Raw genomic sequence first — 16195 nt, forward strand, 5'->3', positions numbered from 1 at the left:
TGATGAGATTTGTGACATAACTTAAGGGTGTTGATGATTGATAACACCCAGCACTTTCTGTCATTGATTGGCTTCTGTGCCCACAGGGATTTGCCAACAAGAGTTTTGAGCATGTGCAGCCTCCGCCTGCCTGGTATCATACCAGCTGCCCATCTGCAACTGCAGGGCAACTCATTGGTCACAGCTATATATTGACCTGCAGCTTCTCAACTGCTGGAAGAGTGCACTCTGCTCACACCCAGCCAAGGTCAAAACGCAAAGAGTGAAACAAGCCATTGTTTATCACCCCAGCCGTCAGATGTTTACCCTCAAGGGGAAGTTAGACGGAGCAGATTCTTTATATAGTGGCTTAAACCAAGCGAAGGGTTGCCTAGTTTAGAGGCCGCTGTTTGGATCTGCTTTTTCTACCTGTAATTTAGTAAAGGTGCCTCCTGTGAGAGGATGTGGCCCAGTCCCAGGGGTCTGTGGGTGACCAGGTGCTAATTGGCTTTTAGAGAGAAGTGACAGGAGCTGCAGAAGTCCATGCAGGTGCAGGCATGTTGTTGTCACTATGCAGCATGTTTGCTGAGACTCAGGTCAGACCAGAGGGTGGCCCTTTAAATGGAGGAAAAGGCCCTTTAATGCAACAGCAGATGGGATTGCATTGCAGAGCTTTTAGACTGATGTTACACTGGACAGCTTTCGTCTGAAGGATCAATAAACTAGTGGTGGCTGCCTCCATCCTGCAGTGAACGGGTCTCTCTCTCACACACACACACAAACACATGTGAGAACATAAGCTCTGCATCACATACACATAGTGATGAAACAGTCATGCCTGAAATCTGCTATTTTCAATTCTTCAAATATCATTCCAACTATAATACTCGAGAGATGTGCTTTTTAGATTGTAATCAATACAAATCTTATTGGACATTCAGGCTGTGTATGCTTAAAAGATAGTGCTTAATCGTAAAAACATCCTTTTCCGCTCTTTGAATTACAACAAAACCAATAAGAAATGAAAAATGTGTATCGTATTCAGCATTGGCGTGGTTTAGTCCTAATATTACAAGAACGGATAAGTGGAAGTTGGACTGTATGTTCCTGAAAAATATGCCTTTTTTTTCTAGTGTAAGTGAAGCCATTCATCCTCTCTGACATTGTCCACATTTGTTTTTTAGCTTTGACTTGGTGACCAATGGGGGCATAGCCATAGCCCTGCACTTTGAGCGCGCTCCATTCATCACACAGGAGCACACACTGTGGTTGCCATGGGGACGTTTCTTTGTCATGGACACCATCGTCATGCGGCATGAGGAGAATGACATCCCCAGCTGTGACCTGAGCAGCTTTAGCAGGCCCGTCCCTGTGGTGTCCCCAGCACCACTCACTGCATTCGCTGGTTCCTGCGCCGAAAGAGGGACGGTTGTACCTGAAATCCAGGTGATGCTCCACCATTCAACCTTTTCACTGCTATGCAGGTTGTAATCTATACAGGTTTCACCTTCAGCTGATCCATGTCTTGTAGACTTCATCACGTACAGCTGGACTGATATCATAATTTTACCACCAAGTCAGTTTGGTAGAAATAGGACATGCATGTAGATGATGATCTCACACACAAAAACCAATATGGATATATTAAATTGTAGATTTAAACACACAAGTACCTGTTCAAAGGATTTGCTTGTTTCCTCTCCTTATCATCTATGTGTCATGTTTGTACTAGCATATCCCTGGGCATATGTGTGCAGCTGTATGTGTTGCTCCTCTATATCTAGCAGGCATCTTTCTGCCCATCTCTCATTATCTCCCAGTTTGCTTCATGTGATTGATGGCGTATCAGTGAATTTACTATGCAGTTTGGTCTATTTATAGTAGCCTTGTCTTTGCTATTACTCGAGCTCTGAGTGCACCACACAAGGGCATTGTCCCATTTACACTTGTAAGAAGGAATTTTGATCAGTTAACCACAAATAGCTGTGAATTTAAAAATAAATGCATCACAAATGACATGCCCTCTGACCAAAGTCCCTTTGAGCTGCAATTTTAATTCCTACTCTTGTTTTGTGCTGTGGATACAAACAACAAGAAGTCATTTCATTTTAGTACAGACGATGCAGCATTCTAAAATTTAATTTTCAGTCCTAAATATGAACACTGGATAAAATGTTTGAGTTTTGACTCACTGATTTATGGTTAAGAGGTTGCATGTCTGACCTTAGAAGAAATTTCATAAAGCAAAAATGTTCTGTCCTTCAAGACCAAAGGAAAAGGTATGTTATTGGACTGTGCACATCCTGAGCCTAAGGGTACCCTTGTTGCACCACTGTCATATAGATTATAGGGAAGGCTATTATACTAATGAAGCATTTGCTATTATTAAATCAGTTCTAAAAGAAAACACTCACTGGACTACATAATGAAGAAATCCTTCATCCAATGCCCTGTAATACGTGAGTATAATTGTCCTCCAGTTAGTGTTTCACATATCCCTTGGGTGTATATTTTTGTTTGAAAGAAAGGCGATAAAAAATATATATTTTACTAAGATTGATATTGATAATATTTTTATGAGGAGGAAACATACAGGGGCATGTTAGTATAGTACAATTTTCTTTCAACTGATAAGCTTTGTTGTTTGTCTGTAGTCTCTGCAGGAGGAAGTACCAATACCAGGAACAGATATGAAACTGGGCTATCTGAGCAGCAGGACTCCAGGTTACAAGTCAATACTGAGGGTGACCCTTACCCACTCCACTATACCTTTCAACTTGATGAAGGTTCACCTCATGGTGGCTGTGGAAGGCAGGCTGTTCAGAAAGTGGTTTCCCGCAGCCCCCAATCTGTCCTATGACTTTGTGTGGGATAAGACTGACGTCTACAGCCAGAAGGTTTACGGGCTTTCTGAAGCCTTTGGTATGTGATAAAATAATACATTTCCATGTTATGCATATTCCACTTATGTCTGGCATGTATGTTGCAGAGAAGTTTATCTTTGTTTTTTGTCGTTTTGTTCCAGTTTCAGTGGGTTTTGAGTATGAGTCATGTCCAGACCTTATTCTGTGGGAGAAGAGAACTGCTGTACTGCAGGGCTACGAAATAACTGCATCTAAACTTGGAGGCTGGACAGTAGACAAGCATCACGCTTTGAATATCCAGAGTGGTGAGTCAAATAGTGCCGTTTTACAAATATCTGTTCTCAGCAACTTCTTAATCAAAACACCTACTTAAAAATTCATTTTATACCACTGCATAGCTTAATTTTACATTATGTACCACCACAGTGGACTGTAATGCACTACTTTTTGAAAATGTGTCATCAATGCAATGCAAGTCTCCTTTTTTATTACAAGATACAGAAAATGAATGAAAAAAATCATTGATTAAATTCATATTTTAAACAAGCATTTTATCAAGCAAGCTGTTCTCAGCGATTTTACATAAAAAGAATTTAATAATCTGTTACTTTAAAAGTTTCATGCTTTTCTCTTTTCACAGCATTTTATACTTGAAATGATAAAGGTGTAAAATAGTTTACTGCTGCCCTGTGTTTTGCATAATTTTGTTAATTCAGCATAAAAATGTCCTCAGTACCTGCTAGCTGTTTCGGCTTTTCACAGAAAGCTTTGCAGACTTCAGTAGATCTGATTTTTGGTATCTTTGCAATACATGTTTATGTGAAAGACTTCAGTTTTCTCACTGTCCACAAATTACTCCTGAGAATCAGCAGCAAGGATAACTTCAGGCAGCGCCTGTCACCAGTTCACTGTCTGTGTGTGTCTGGAGGGTGTCATCAGTGGAGATGAAACATACTTGAAAATTGCTCTGGAAGGTGTCTCTCTGATCTGCCAGATACTAAGCCTACTTAGTCTGAGAGTGTTGTCCAGGGGATGAAGAGAGCTGCTTCTTGCCATGCCAGCACTGCCAGTTCCACCATCCCAGCCCATTTGGCACTTCTGTGTCTTGTTAATGCCCAGCATTTTTAGAATCATCCCTAATTTAATTGCTGTCAGACCGCTACTCCCAGCAGCAGCAGTCCCTGAGATTAGATCATGTCCCAGGAAAGGGATGCATGGCTGATCATTTCTGATAGCCCACATGTTGTTCTGCTCTAAGAACTTAGGTCACCAAGTGCCATCACAAGCAGAAAAACTACCCCCGACGTCCAGATGCTGAATTTCAAATATGATTACACTGATTGAGCAGCATAACCGTCTTTACATTTGCATATTTGAAACATTTCCAACAGTAAATTGGCACAGCTAATGTAAAAATCATACGGTGCATGAGTGTGGGGATGCATCTTAGTGCTTGAATATGAACTATGCTTGTAGTGTTGTCTGTATTTTGATTCCCAAGCTTTGGAGGTTAAAAAAAAAAAAAAAGAGCAGTGACAGTTTATTTAATTATTTGTTTATTTGCTGTGTATGTGTGTGTGCAATTATGCTTGTGTGTTAAGATGTTTTTTTTAGCTTTAAGACATTACACTTGAGCCAAATAGTTCTCACTCCACATTTTAGCATGAAATTGCGCTTGTGTTTTAATCCACTCCGACAACTTCTTCATGCAAACATGGGCACACAGAACAATGTTCACAGTTCCAGCTATTGATGTTCACATACAAACCCATTTAAAGTAACGTCAGATTAATATTGTTTGTTTACATACCTGTGAGTTTCTCATCTCATATAAAGTACCTTTGAAACTACATGAAGCCATCTTAAAAGTACAAGAAAGATGGTCATATTTTAATAGTCATGTTCTAAACTATACAGTAATACACATCATTGCATTATGTAGCAAGGATCTCTTGATGACATAATCACATGCAATTCATAAATATTTTTATTTTAACATTGTGCATCTCAGCACCTGGTTAGAACTACAGAAAGAAAGAGTCTGCTTCCAGAATAAAGACATTTCAAGAAACAGGTTTATTTTTCAAGTTTGTTGCGCAAATTAGACAATTTTTCACTGCTACCTTTTTCATGTGAAATCCATAAACAATTTGCAGTCATGGTTTATAAATGTGAATCTATCCGCATCCAACCAACAGGATTCATCCTACTTAACCTTATTTAAAACAAAACTAGTTAAAAATAAAAATATTGCATGTAATAATAATAAATAAAATGGCAGACAAGTTTGCACCATTTTTCTCTCAGAGAGGTTTTTCTTCCTCATTTGATTGAAACTCGCCTTGAAAGAAGACATCTTTTGACATTAGTAGCGTGTTACGCTGCAGGTGCTGTATATTCATCATTCATTATCAAGCATATGGTTCTTGTAATTATTTTCAAAAGAGATGCTGGCGTTGATGCAATTTGGAAAAATAAAACATGTCATTTCTCAAATCTGCCTTTGAATCACAATTGCTAAAACTTGCAAATACCAGCTGATCACACTACTTTGCAGACTTTCCTTGATTATGTAAAAGGGGTATTTAAACTGCTTAATATAAAGACTTTGCAGATGTAAATTGTCTTTGTTTTCTAACATCTCATCAGGCATTCTTCACATGGGCAATGGTGAGAACATCTTCATCTCCCAGCAGCCTCCTGTCATTGGTAGCGTGATGGGGAACGGACGCAGGCGCAGCATTTCCTGCCCTAGCTGTAATGGGCTGGCTGACGGAAACAAGCTCATGGCCCCTGTGGCGCTAGCTTGTGGCTCAGATGGAAGTCTGTACGTGGGTGACTTCAACTATGTGAGGAGGATTTTCACCACAGGGAACGTCACCAGTGTCCTGGAGCTCAGGTAATGGAGGAGTAGCCTACTAACATCTGCTCAGGAGCATAAGCAGCTCAGATGTGCTTACACACAGGTCATAAACCACAGAGGTCGATTGAGATAGGCAGAAATGCCCTAAAGGCAAAGATTGATGGTCCTGCTGCTCTCATTCACCTGCATCAGCTGGAGTTTGGCTCTCTTAGGGGTTGATAAGGATGTCGTGAGGTCTAAACAGATGATGGCCAAGTAAAAATTAATCATTTTGCTAATGTGTGCACAAACATGTTTGATGTTTGATAAGAAAGTGCATGTTTTGTCAGGATTCGTTTGATTAATTGTGTCCACCTCTTTTTTTAATTCTATCTACTAACAACTAATCTTTTCTCTCCTTTCTCTTCTGCTATCATTTCCACTGCTTTTTGCAAACTTTGACAGAAATAAAGACTTCAGGCATAGGTAAGAAATACATTATTTGCACAGAAAAATAAAAGAAATTACAGTCCAGGTATATGGGTTTATTTCCTGCCTCCTGAGACCTACTGTCAGGATTCTGTGCTTTATTTACTGCACTGTGTTTCCATCTGCATGTGTGATTACAAAAAGAAAATGCAGCTGATATCTAATTGCATTGTTGAATATTATGCATTTGATCCTTCGCTACTGCACAATTATTTTAAGGTGTTGTTACATTCTTATTACGAATATAGATGTTTCTATTTCATTAAGCGAATTTGTTGTATTGCAGTTTGGTTTGTTAAGGAACCCCATCAATTGAAAGTGAACCAGTTTATCATGTTCGCCTTTATCCAGTCAAATTTCACTGCAGTGTAGAAAAGTAAACAAATACAAAATATGTTTAAAATGGAGGTTTGTTGATTTAACATTTTGAGTTAAGTCATGTTTAAACGTAAGAAACAGTTTAATAATTTATGTTTGCATACACATATATAAAACATTGTTACCTCCAGTTCAGTAAATGCAAACCACCTGCTGCTGGTGTTACAGATTTACGTACATTATGATTGCAGAATAAAGCAGAATATAATAACTTTCATGAGGGCTTTGGGTGCGAGCCAAATAAAATGTGTCAGCAACTCTGTAGATTTTATCTGTGGCTTAAGATACAGAGACCTCATTTTCCATGGCAGGAGGCAGCAAGGGAAATCTCTGTGTGCCCTCTTTAGGTACCTTGTCTTAGGTAAAGGGCTATTGATTGATTTTCTGTCCCGGGGTCATAACTTAAGCTGGGAAACACGTAGTCAAGATGAGGATGAAAAGCGTTGTGATGTTGGGCCCTGACCTCTGTTTTCAAGAATGATCCCTTTAACAAAACAAATGTAACCTCTCCTCTTTTCTGCTTGCTATCTGAACTATCTGTTCTTTGCTTCTCAAATTTCTTAATGAATAACAGAAATGTTTTCATGCCTTTGTACATTAACTTTCTCATGTCCACACACACATTCTCTGTTTGCTAGACCAAGACTAAAGAAACGTCAAAGCCGTGTCCCTTTGGTCTCTGTACTAGAAATGCATTTGCATGTTAAAAAGGAGATTTATCCCAGGAAAACACAGCATGTGCCTGTATAAAACGGGTGACTGCCTCCTGTTCATGTGTTAGCAAACGATCGGAGTGGGAGTTGGGTGATCTCACTGCAATGTTCATTGACCCCCTACTAAGGATGTCCCCATCCGATCCAACCATTTCCATGACAGCATGCAGCAAAATCCAATTATCTTCTACAAACTAGATGTTGTCAGTGAATATAGACGGTGTATGTGGCCAAAGCTCAAGGTCAGGGAATTACATCTCAAATGTTTCAAACATTGGGGAGAACAGAACTATTTTACATGCAGGACCTGATAAGGTATCAGCTGACTGCACATGGCAGATTAATGCAAACTAAAATCCCCTTACTGCGATCTACTATAGAAAATACGTCTTTTTTTTCCAAGCTAGCCCACTAAACCTGGAATGTGCCGTAAACCAGCATATCAGTCAACCCGGTCAGTGGGCTGATTCTGACATGTGTGCCTGCGGTTTGCAGCAGTGCCCTGTCATCACTGATTCTCTGAAGGTCAATTGTCATTTAATATTATGTACTGGAGATGACAATTCCACAAACTCACTTGTCTTCCCTCTTGTTGTATTTCAGAAACATAGACTGTTGGCACTGTCATAATAACTAAAAGCCTTAAAACAACCCCAAGGTCATAGTTGAAATACAATCTTTATCCACTGTTGAATGACACGTAGCTGACAGGTTTTTACATAAAGCTTTGAGGCCAAGCAGAACCGTGTTAAATGCTGCACAGATAACTTTGGGTGCCTCTAAAGAGGTAGTAATTACAACAATCGGTTTCTTCCCACTGGTTCAAGACGATGCAACTTGTCTGAGTTTACAGCAATAAAGTTCAATTGTCTGTAGAACTGGGACCAGCAAATATTTGTCCTTATTTAGTCATGTTGTCATTGGTACAATTTAGACAAGTAATAAGCAAGGTGAAATCTGCAGAGAAAAGATCTCCAATCTAAGTTTCATTTGTGCCATGTGCTGTATGCATGGTAGCCTTGCCAGAGTCTCTAGCAGCCAGGAGTGCAGAGTAACACATATCCTCACTTAGTTAGATTCTGCTGTGTTTTAATTTGTTCAATCCAGCTTGTTTTTATCATATGTAATAAATGATTGATCAATTGTAATGATGCTCTCTGTCACCTGATTTGTACTTCTATAGATTTATCTGCATGTCTGCTTGTGCTATGTGTTTTCTGTCATCTATCCTTATTGGAGTATACCAGATGTTATGCATCCTGCAACCGCAGCATTGGTTTTGTTCTATTGTCTGTCTGTCAGGTTGGGAAACCCCATGTTGCTTTGAAGGATTACTTTGTTCATTTGGCTGGGAATTAAACAGAATATTATTTTTTGTGCTGGAATATCTGCTTGATAAATGCATATGTTTGGATTTATGGTTCAGTTATGCTTTTTGCATCCCTAGGGAAATGCAAAAAAAACTTATTTATATTTCTTATAGTAGCAGCCAGGCTGCTGCAGTTGTGTGGATGGCTGCTTGTATTTTTTTGCAGATGGTTTTACAGGAATTTCTCAAGTCACTAATGATATATTCAGGCTTCTGTTAAAGAAAGCAAATCTGTTTTCCTAATTTTGCATATCAGTCACTATTACAATAGTTTTATTCATTCTGAAAAACCAAAGCTCGGTATGTATATGTTTGCTACATTTTCACAATAGTCATCTGTTCAGTAGAAGCCTTTAGACAATATTTTTTTAGATGAATGGCATTGTCACTCTTTTGACAACAGGGATTTCTAACTAAGCTGACTGTATTGTAGATGGTTTCTAAGCTCCATTATTATGTCATGTTTAATCTAATTTTATTTTGTCATGTTTAATCTCATTCTATTTTTTCCTTTTTCCATGTCCTGGGTTTAAACTGTAATTGCGCCCAATTGACTCTCTAAATGGCTTTTGAATCCATTTTAATTGTATTACACAATGTTTCTTATTGAAAGCGCTGTAGCCCTTCTAGCTTTATTGACTTGAGTTTCTTCCTCTCCCTTCCTTTATTCAGCAACAGCCCGGCTCATAAGTACTATCTGGCTACCAGTCCTGTGAACAGCGCCGTGTACTTGTCTGACACCAGCAGCAGGAAAGTGTTCAGGGTGAAATCCCTGAATACTGTTAAAGATGTGGCTAAGAATCTGGAACTAGTGGCGGGCACCGGTGACCAGTGCCTCCCATATGATGACGCTCGCTGTGGGGATGGAGGAAAAGCTGTTGAAGCCACTCTCACTAATCCCAGAGGTGATGAATGGATGTTATTATATTAAATGGGTATAAATTAGTTTTAGTCTCCAAATTGACTAAATTGCTGGACTGTGGAAGATGGTCCCTCAGAGAAATATCACATAGGACAGAAATTCTCCAAGTTTTCTTCTCTCCCTGTATACACACATCGCATACAAGTGGCTAACTAGTTATTTATAAACTGAATTTATTTTTCACAGCATGCCTGTGAGTTTCCTGATGTTGTCTCTTCCTTGTTGCCTCCATATTGGTATAATGTATTAGTCATTAGCGCACATGCCTCCTCTTTGTCCTCCACTGGGATGACATCTTGAGTCATATATGTGCTGAACTAATACAGTTCCCCTCTAATTCTCACATCTGCAGTCCAGCTTTGAAGTGAAAACAAAGCCATTGTTCTAATTACCATAAACTAGATAGTTGCTTCAGTGTTGTTTGCCAGATTCCAAAGTAACACAATACCTAAGTGGCATAAATAGTAACTATGGTTATTCTCTGTTCCATTGCTGTCTGAAGTAAAGAAAGCAAAAGACACTGCACTGATTAGATTTTAGTTGTAATTTAATCAATACTTTCAGCTTTCTTCAGCTAAAGTACTGAATTTTTTTTTTTTTTCAGTCGTAGCATTTCTTCATTGGCATGACTACTGTTTTATTTTATAGCAGTAGATAGTCCTTAATCGTCTGGTGCTCTGTTCTTGCATCAGGTTAAGATAAACTAACTAACTGATGGATGTTTTCTCTTCTGCTTACTTGGTGACTTTTTATCTGCAGGCATTACAGTGGATAAATACGGCATAATCTTCTTCGTGGACGGGACCATGATTCGCAGGATTGATCAGAATGGTATCATCTCTACTCTTCTGGGCTTCAATGACTTAACCTCTGCCCGACCTCTCAGCTGTGATGCTGTGATGGACATTTCTCAGGTAAGACCTTTCTGACCAGCACAGCTGCTGTGATTTTTCTTGTCTCTCACCTTCAGCATCCTCCCTGCGTGGCCCAGGCCCCCAGGATGTTTACACCCCCATCTGAGCTTTTCTATCTGTGTCTGACTGTTTCTAGCCACAGGCCCTGGTTGCTCTCAGTTTGCTCTTTAGATGAATTTACTTCCTCAAACTTCAAGACTGGCAAAAGAATTCAGAAATACAGGGAGACATTATTGTTTCTTTTAGCGTATTTTGACTTTTACTTTTCAGTTGCAAGTGGAGTAAATTTTTTATGTTCACTTTAAAACACATCAGTCAATTTTTCACCATAGCTATTATTGGTCAAAAAAGTATTGAGGAATGAGGTGACTTAGATTTGGTTGGGTTTAACTGAGTTTTTACCCCACAGAAGTAGCTCACTCGTTAGCAAATCCGTATGATAGAGTAATTACATTACTCAAAATATAAAATTCTTTGTGTAATTTAAAGAAAGTAGTCAATATTTTCAAATAAAATTTTTTTATATTAATTTTTCTTTGGGGGGGGGGGGCATTTTGAAATACACACATAAAGACTATAACATAATGTTCTTGTCTCTAACTGTGTGTCCTAACACCTATTACCACACACACACTGAGTACTAAAACAAAATCAAAACAAGAAAAAAAACATTAGTAAAGAGAGAACAGAAAGAAATGTTAGATATAAGACAAAATACACTGAAGTGTGCCATACACATACTCACATGCATGCATTTTATTAGTTAGCCAAGGGGACTAAATTGAGTTGCACTGCTGCCATGAGCTTGTTTACTGAGGTTTCGGAAATTCATGCACCAGTTCATTATATATTTTAGAAATTAAAGCCAGTCTCCTGGCAACCTTTCACCATAATTTCTTCATGTGCTAATAGGTTTTAAATTGACAATGATTGATTTTGTCGCGTTCTAATGAAATCCCTTACTTGTAAATCTCTAAAGAACTGACTTCGAGCTTTATTAACTAACTGTTTTAAGTTGTCTCCAATAATAAGCTGCATCTCTGACAAATAAAATCAGGATGAAAGATCAGTTGACTTAATGGTGTGTTTCGTAAACTAAGAAAGAGACGTCCTGTCCTGTATGGTGATAACAAAGATGACCGAAACTTAGAAATCTCTCAATTCAAGCAAACATGCTCACTAGTGCAGTAATGCTCAGTGACATACTGTATGGGACCACACATATGTATACACCTGACAGAACGCATCCTCTCAGGAAGGACACTGCACCGAGGTCACATCAAATAGCTCAGTAAGTACCATATGGGATGTGTATACTGTTTCAACTTTTTCATGGCTATGTCCTCCATGCCATGTTTTCTATGCCCATCAAAACAAGAAATAGTTAAAAACATGTTTTTATGTGCTTGTTATTCACTTTGTTTATAACGATTTCATCTTTTTTTCCTAATGAACAAGCATGTCTGGGATTAACTGGATGAGTTGATCCGAGTCTTAGCTGTGGCTCACAGGCACACACTGGATTATTTGGTACCCTGTTGTGGACCTCACCAAGCAAACGGGTCCTGATGGGGTTTAAAATGAAGCTGGACTGAGGCTTTCTGTGTATAGAAATTACATATATAGTGAAGAAAGCAAAGCCTCCAGCTGCCCATTTCCAGCCCCAGGGGAACACCATCCCCCTCATGACCTCTGCTTGCAGCTTCTTTACCTTCACACACAAGCACCTATAGATGCTCGCTATCCCAGTTCCACAGCCGCGAGGACACGGGCAGACCGACTGCAGCCCCACAATGATGACAAATCACACAAGCATTGCCAGAGACACTCAGACAGTAAAAAGCATCCATTAAAAATTCATCCAGAGCGCATAGCCTCCTACTTCAAACACTCCCCAACCCTCACTTAGAACTACTTCCTCTGGAGAAGGCTCATAGCAGTGGTCATTACTTTTGCTTTTCCACACCTGATTTAGGTAAGAACTAATGTCACATTTCCCTCTATTTGGTGATGAGGTTACTGTTATTTTGCTTTGCCATGTGTGCAGTGTATCCACTGCAGCAAAACTGGCTCTTGATTTAATCTACTTCTCTATAACCTTCTTTTAACATCTTAATTATACTAAGAGTTTGTCCTTATTTAAAAAGGTTTATACTTGTTTACACCACATACTGAAATCTTGCTGTTTTAGAAATGTGCTTAGTTTTCGTTTTCAAGTTTTAAAAATCATGGGTTCACTCCCTATTGGGTTCATACGTAAACCATGCCTTAAAACAAGATCACTTTAATGTATTTCAAGGGTGTTAGCAGCTTCAATGAAGTTTTATCAAGACTCTGACTGTGACATGCAATTCAAATCTGAGAGGAACTTCAAATAATGACATTTCTCTTCTTTAGGCGGGCATCAAACTTGTGTGAGCAAAGAGTGACGAGATTGCTAATAGCAAATGAAATTATAGAGCTAAAACAAAGTACTCATATGTTGTGTTGATGCAAATCCATGAGTTGCTCTCCCAGCTGATGAGCACTTTTTGTTTTGTTTTTTTTCCATTGATAGTAGTTGTATCTAGCGGGCAGTTCTGACAGCTGTCCCACTGTATAAATGGGAGGGTATGATCGAGTTACAGCATGTGGGACAGCAGCTCAAGAAATACCCCTCATCAGTCAGAGTGGCGTGAAAACCTCCTTACAGGCAGGTCCCTTGAGCCACTCCACACTCATGCTCATGAAATATTTAAACCCTAGTGTTGACAAGAAATAGGTTTTAAGAAATTGAAAGTCTTTCCTTCATTATCCAAGTAAACACATTTTCTGCTCACTGAAAGATGACATGCATCCACTGCAAGTCACCTTGGTTGTATTATTTGGGCAAAAGACATATCCAATCACATGAGCTTGCTCTGGTTTGTGAGGGAATATGAAAGGTTTACAGGAGGAGAGATGTGTAAGATCCCTGGAATCTTTTACCACCTACAGGAAATCTGCCTTCAGTTTTATGGAAAGAATTCTACCATAATTCACTGTTTAATAAGCAAATTAGATATACATGCAGAGTGATGGTAAATAAATTAAATACTGCTTTTTGGTGTAATATTGAATGTTTCAGGATCCGTGTAATGCAATAGAGCAAAGCAAAGTCATAGAAATAAAGTACACAGTCTTGTAGAGATGTATGTTTTTGGTGATCAAATTGCAGTATTTCCTGCAGTACATGACCTCATACCCAGGAGATTTCTAGTGTGCTAGCTCTTGCATTAAATAAAATAGGCAGTTTTGTATTTCCAGGTCATTGTTACAAATAGTTTGCTATGGTACCTATTTTCATATTTCTCAATTGTAGGACAAAGTATCTAGAACAATGCCCTTATCTGAAAGGCAGACTAAAATCTGAACCTGTCTGTATTTTAGTCCAGATTTTAATCATTGTCGTTGGAGCTCCAAGGCTTCTATTGAAATGTGACACTTCACATTATGTTTCTAAGAAATCCCACTAGGATCATAAATGAGAAGGAGACCAGTAAATTGGATGAATCCAATCATTCCAATTTGTTAAAAGCCTGAGACATTGTTAGGAGAACAATACGTCATCATTTAGGAGGCCAGGGACTCACTAGGCTTTCATTTGGTAAGTGTGTTCTAGTCTCTGATCAAGGACTCATACAATCTCTTGTCATAACAAAATTAATAACCCAAAGCAAGAAAAAATGGAGCCTTAGAAGAATTGAAGGATACAGAGGCCTTTGTCCTTCACTGTCTGCAGTTTTTATAATTAATTGCAGGGTGCTTAAGATAATTTAATAATTTGAATGATCCCTTTTCTTGTCGCCCTTCGTAACATCTATTGTTTTCATGTCTGATCCTAAATTCATGTTTTTCTGTTTTCACCTTTTAACAGTATGGAAGATGTTATTTTCCAGATCAGATAACAACATTTTTCATTTTTTTATCCCACCAGGTTAAGCTATGAGATAACCTTCCACCTCTTTATTAAGTTTTAATGGACTTTACCTTTTTGTTGTTTCAGTCAGAAAAAAAGAAAACTGCTTGAATAATAGAACAACGCCTGTATCTGTGATCCAAAGTTAATATAAAGATCTTTTTTTCCCCTTTAGGTACGTCTTGAGTGGCCCACAGACCTGGCAGTGAGTCCCATGGACAACTCGTTGTACGTTCTGGACAACAACGTTGTACTCCAGATCTCTGAAAACCATCAAGTCCGGATTGTTGCTGGCCGTCCGATGCACTGCCAAGTGCCAGGAATTGACCATTTTCTCATGAGCAAAGTTGCCATCCATGCTACCCTGGAGTCAGCAAATGCACTGGCTGTGTCTCACAATGGTGTTTTGTACATCGCTGAGTCAGATGAAAAGAAAATAAACAGAGTACGGCAGGTGTCTACTAATGGGGAGATCTCTTTGGTTGCAGGAGCACCAAGTGGCTGCGACTGCAAGAATGATGCCAACTGTGATTGTTATTCTGGAGATGAAGGCTATGCCAAGGACGCTAAACTAAATGCGCCATCTTCCCTAGCAGTGTGTCCAGATGGAGAGCTTTACATTGCAGATCTTGGGAACATTCGTATCCGCTATGTGCGCAAAAACAAGCCCTATCTGAACCCCCTCAGCATGTATGAGGTGTCCTCTCCGATTAATGATGAGCTTTATCTATTTGACTCCAATGGCAGCCACATTTTCACGCAAAGTCTGACGACTGGAGACCACCTCTACAACCTGACCTACACAGGAACAGGTGATGTAAGCAGCATCACTGATAAGAACAAGAACACAGTGATCATCCGACGAGACACCACAGGAATGCCTCTGTGGCTGATGGTCCCTGATGGGCAAACCTACTGGTTCACCATTGGAACTAACAACGCCCTTAAAACGGTGGCTGCCCAGGGTCAAGAACTAGCTGTTATGACCTACCATGGCAGTTCAGGACTCCTTGCTTCCAAGACAAATGAAAATGGATGGACAACCTTCTTTGAGTAAGTAGTATTAAACATACATTTATATATATAAATTGCCAAGCATTTTTATCATTTTTATATTGAAACTCTAACCTGAGCTGATGACTGGTGAGAGAAGTCAAAACGTGCTCAGTTTCATCCGTTTTTGATCTAAAAACTGCACTTGTCGCATCACTTAATCCTGAGATGTTTTAAGTGGCAAAGGTTTAGAACTGAACAGCACCTCCGTCTGTGAGTTTAGTGTTTTTTGGCATATGAGCATATCTAATGCCCAGGTGTCTGTGTCAGTCAAAATACAAGACGTGTGGAAGTATAAATGTAATCCCGTTTGCTGTTATCATACCAAATAGGATTACTGGGGCGATATGTGGCTCATCTGCACGTTTGCTGGCAGTGAGAAAGTGGGGACCATCAGTGGTTTGAAGCTGTTGGGTACAGAGACTAGATTTATCTCCTGACAAGGAGATTTTTTAGAACTGCAAAGTATCTCTTAATACAAGCCAATAGTAGCAATTGATTTCAGAAAACCACACATGCAGAGGGAACAGTTAAAAACACTCCCACTCTCTTTAAGTTATGAGTAAAATTTCATCTTCTTCTGACTGCATGGAGCAATTTGTTTGTTATCCTAATGTTATGTACCAAGGGAAACTGCGCTAATCAGGTGTTATTTAAAAAGTGTGCTTAAGAAGGTTGGCTGGCCAGACATCTGTTTTTACCTCACTGGAAGAATCTAACTCTGAAACATAATCA

General features: G+C 39.2%; 1 protein-coding gene across 1 annotated transcript in view; it reads left to right on the forward strand.

The window, feature by feature from the left end:
• Positions 1 to 16195, forward strand: part of tenm4 (teneurin transmembrane protein 4) — a gene marked incomplete at its 3' end in the record, with an annotated part of 148744 nt that overhangs the window by 109780 nt on the left and 22769 nt on the right. The window contains exons 18-24 of the mRNA XM_079246627.1: positions 1164 to 1425; positions 2634 to 2901; positions 3005 to 3148; positions 5493 to 5742; positions 9307 to 9539; positions 10316 to 10470; positions 14583 to 15460. Coding sequence (XP_079102753.1) covers positions 1164 to 1425; positions 2634 to 2901; positions 3005 to 3148; positions 5493 to 5742; positions 9307 to 9539; positions 10316 to 10470; positions 14583 to 15460 — 2190 coding nt within the window. The remainder of the gene's footprint in view (positions 1 to 1163; positions 1426 to 2633; positions 2902 to 3004; positions 3149 to 5492; positions 5743 to 9306; positions 9540 to 10315; positions 10471 to 14582; positions 15461 to 16195) is intronic.

The sequence above is a fragment of the Telmatherina bonti genome (genome assembly GCF_933228915.1).
Source record: "Telmatherina bonti genome assembly, chromosome: 9".
Classification (NCBI taxonomy): Eukaryota; Metazoa; Chordata; class Actinopteri; order Atheriniformes; family Telmatherinidae; genus Telmatherina; species Telmatherina bonti.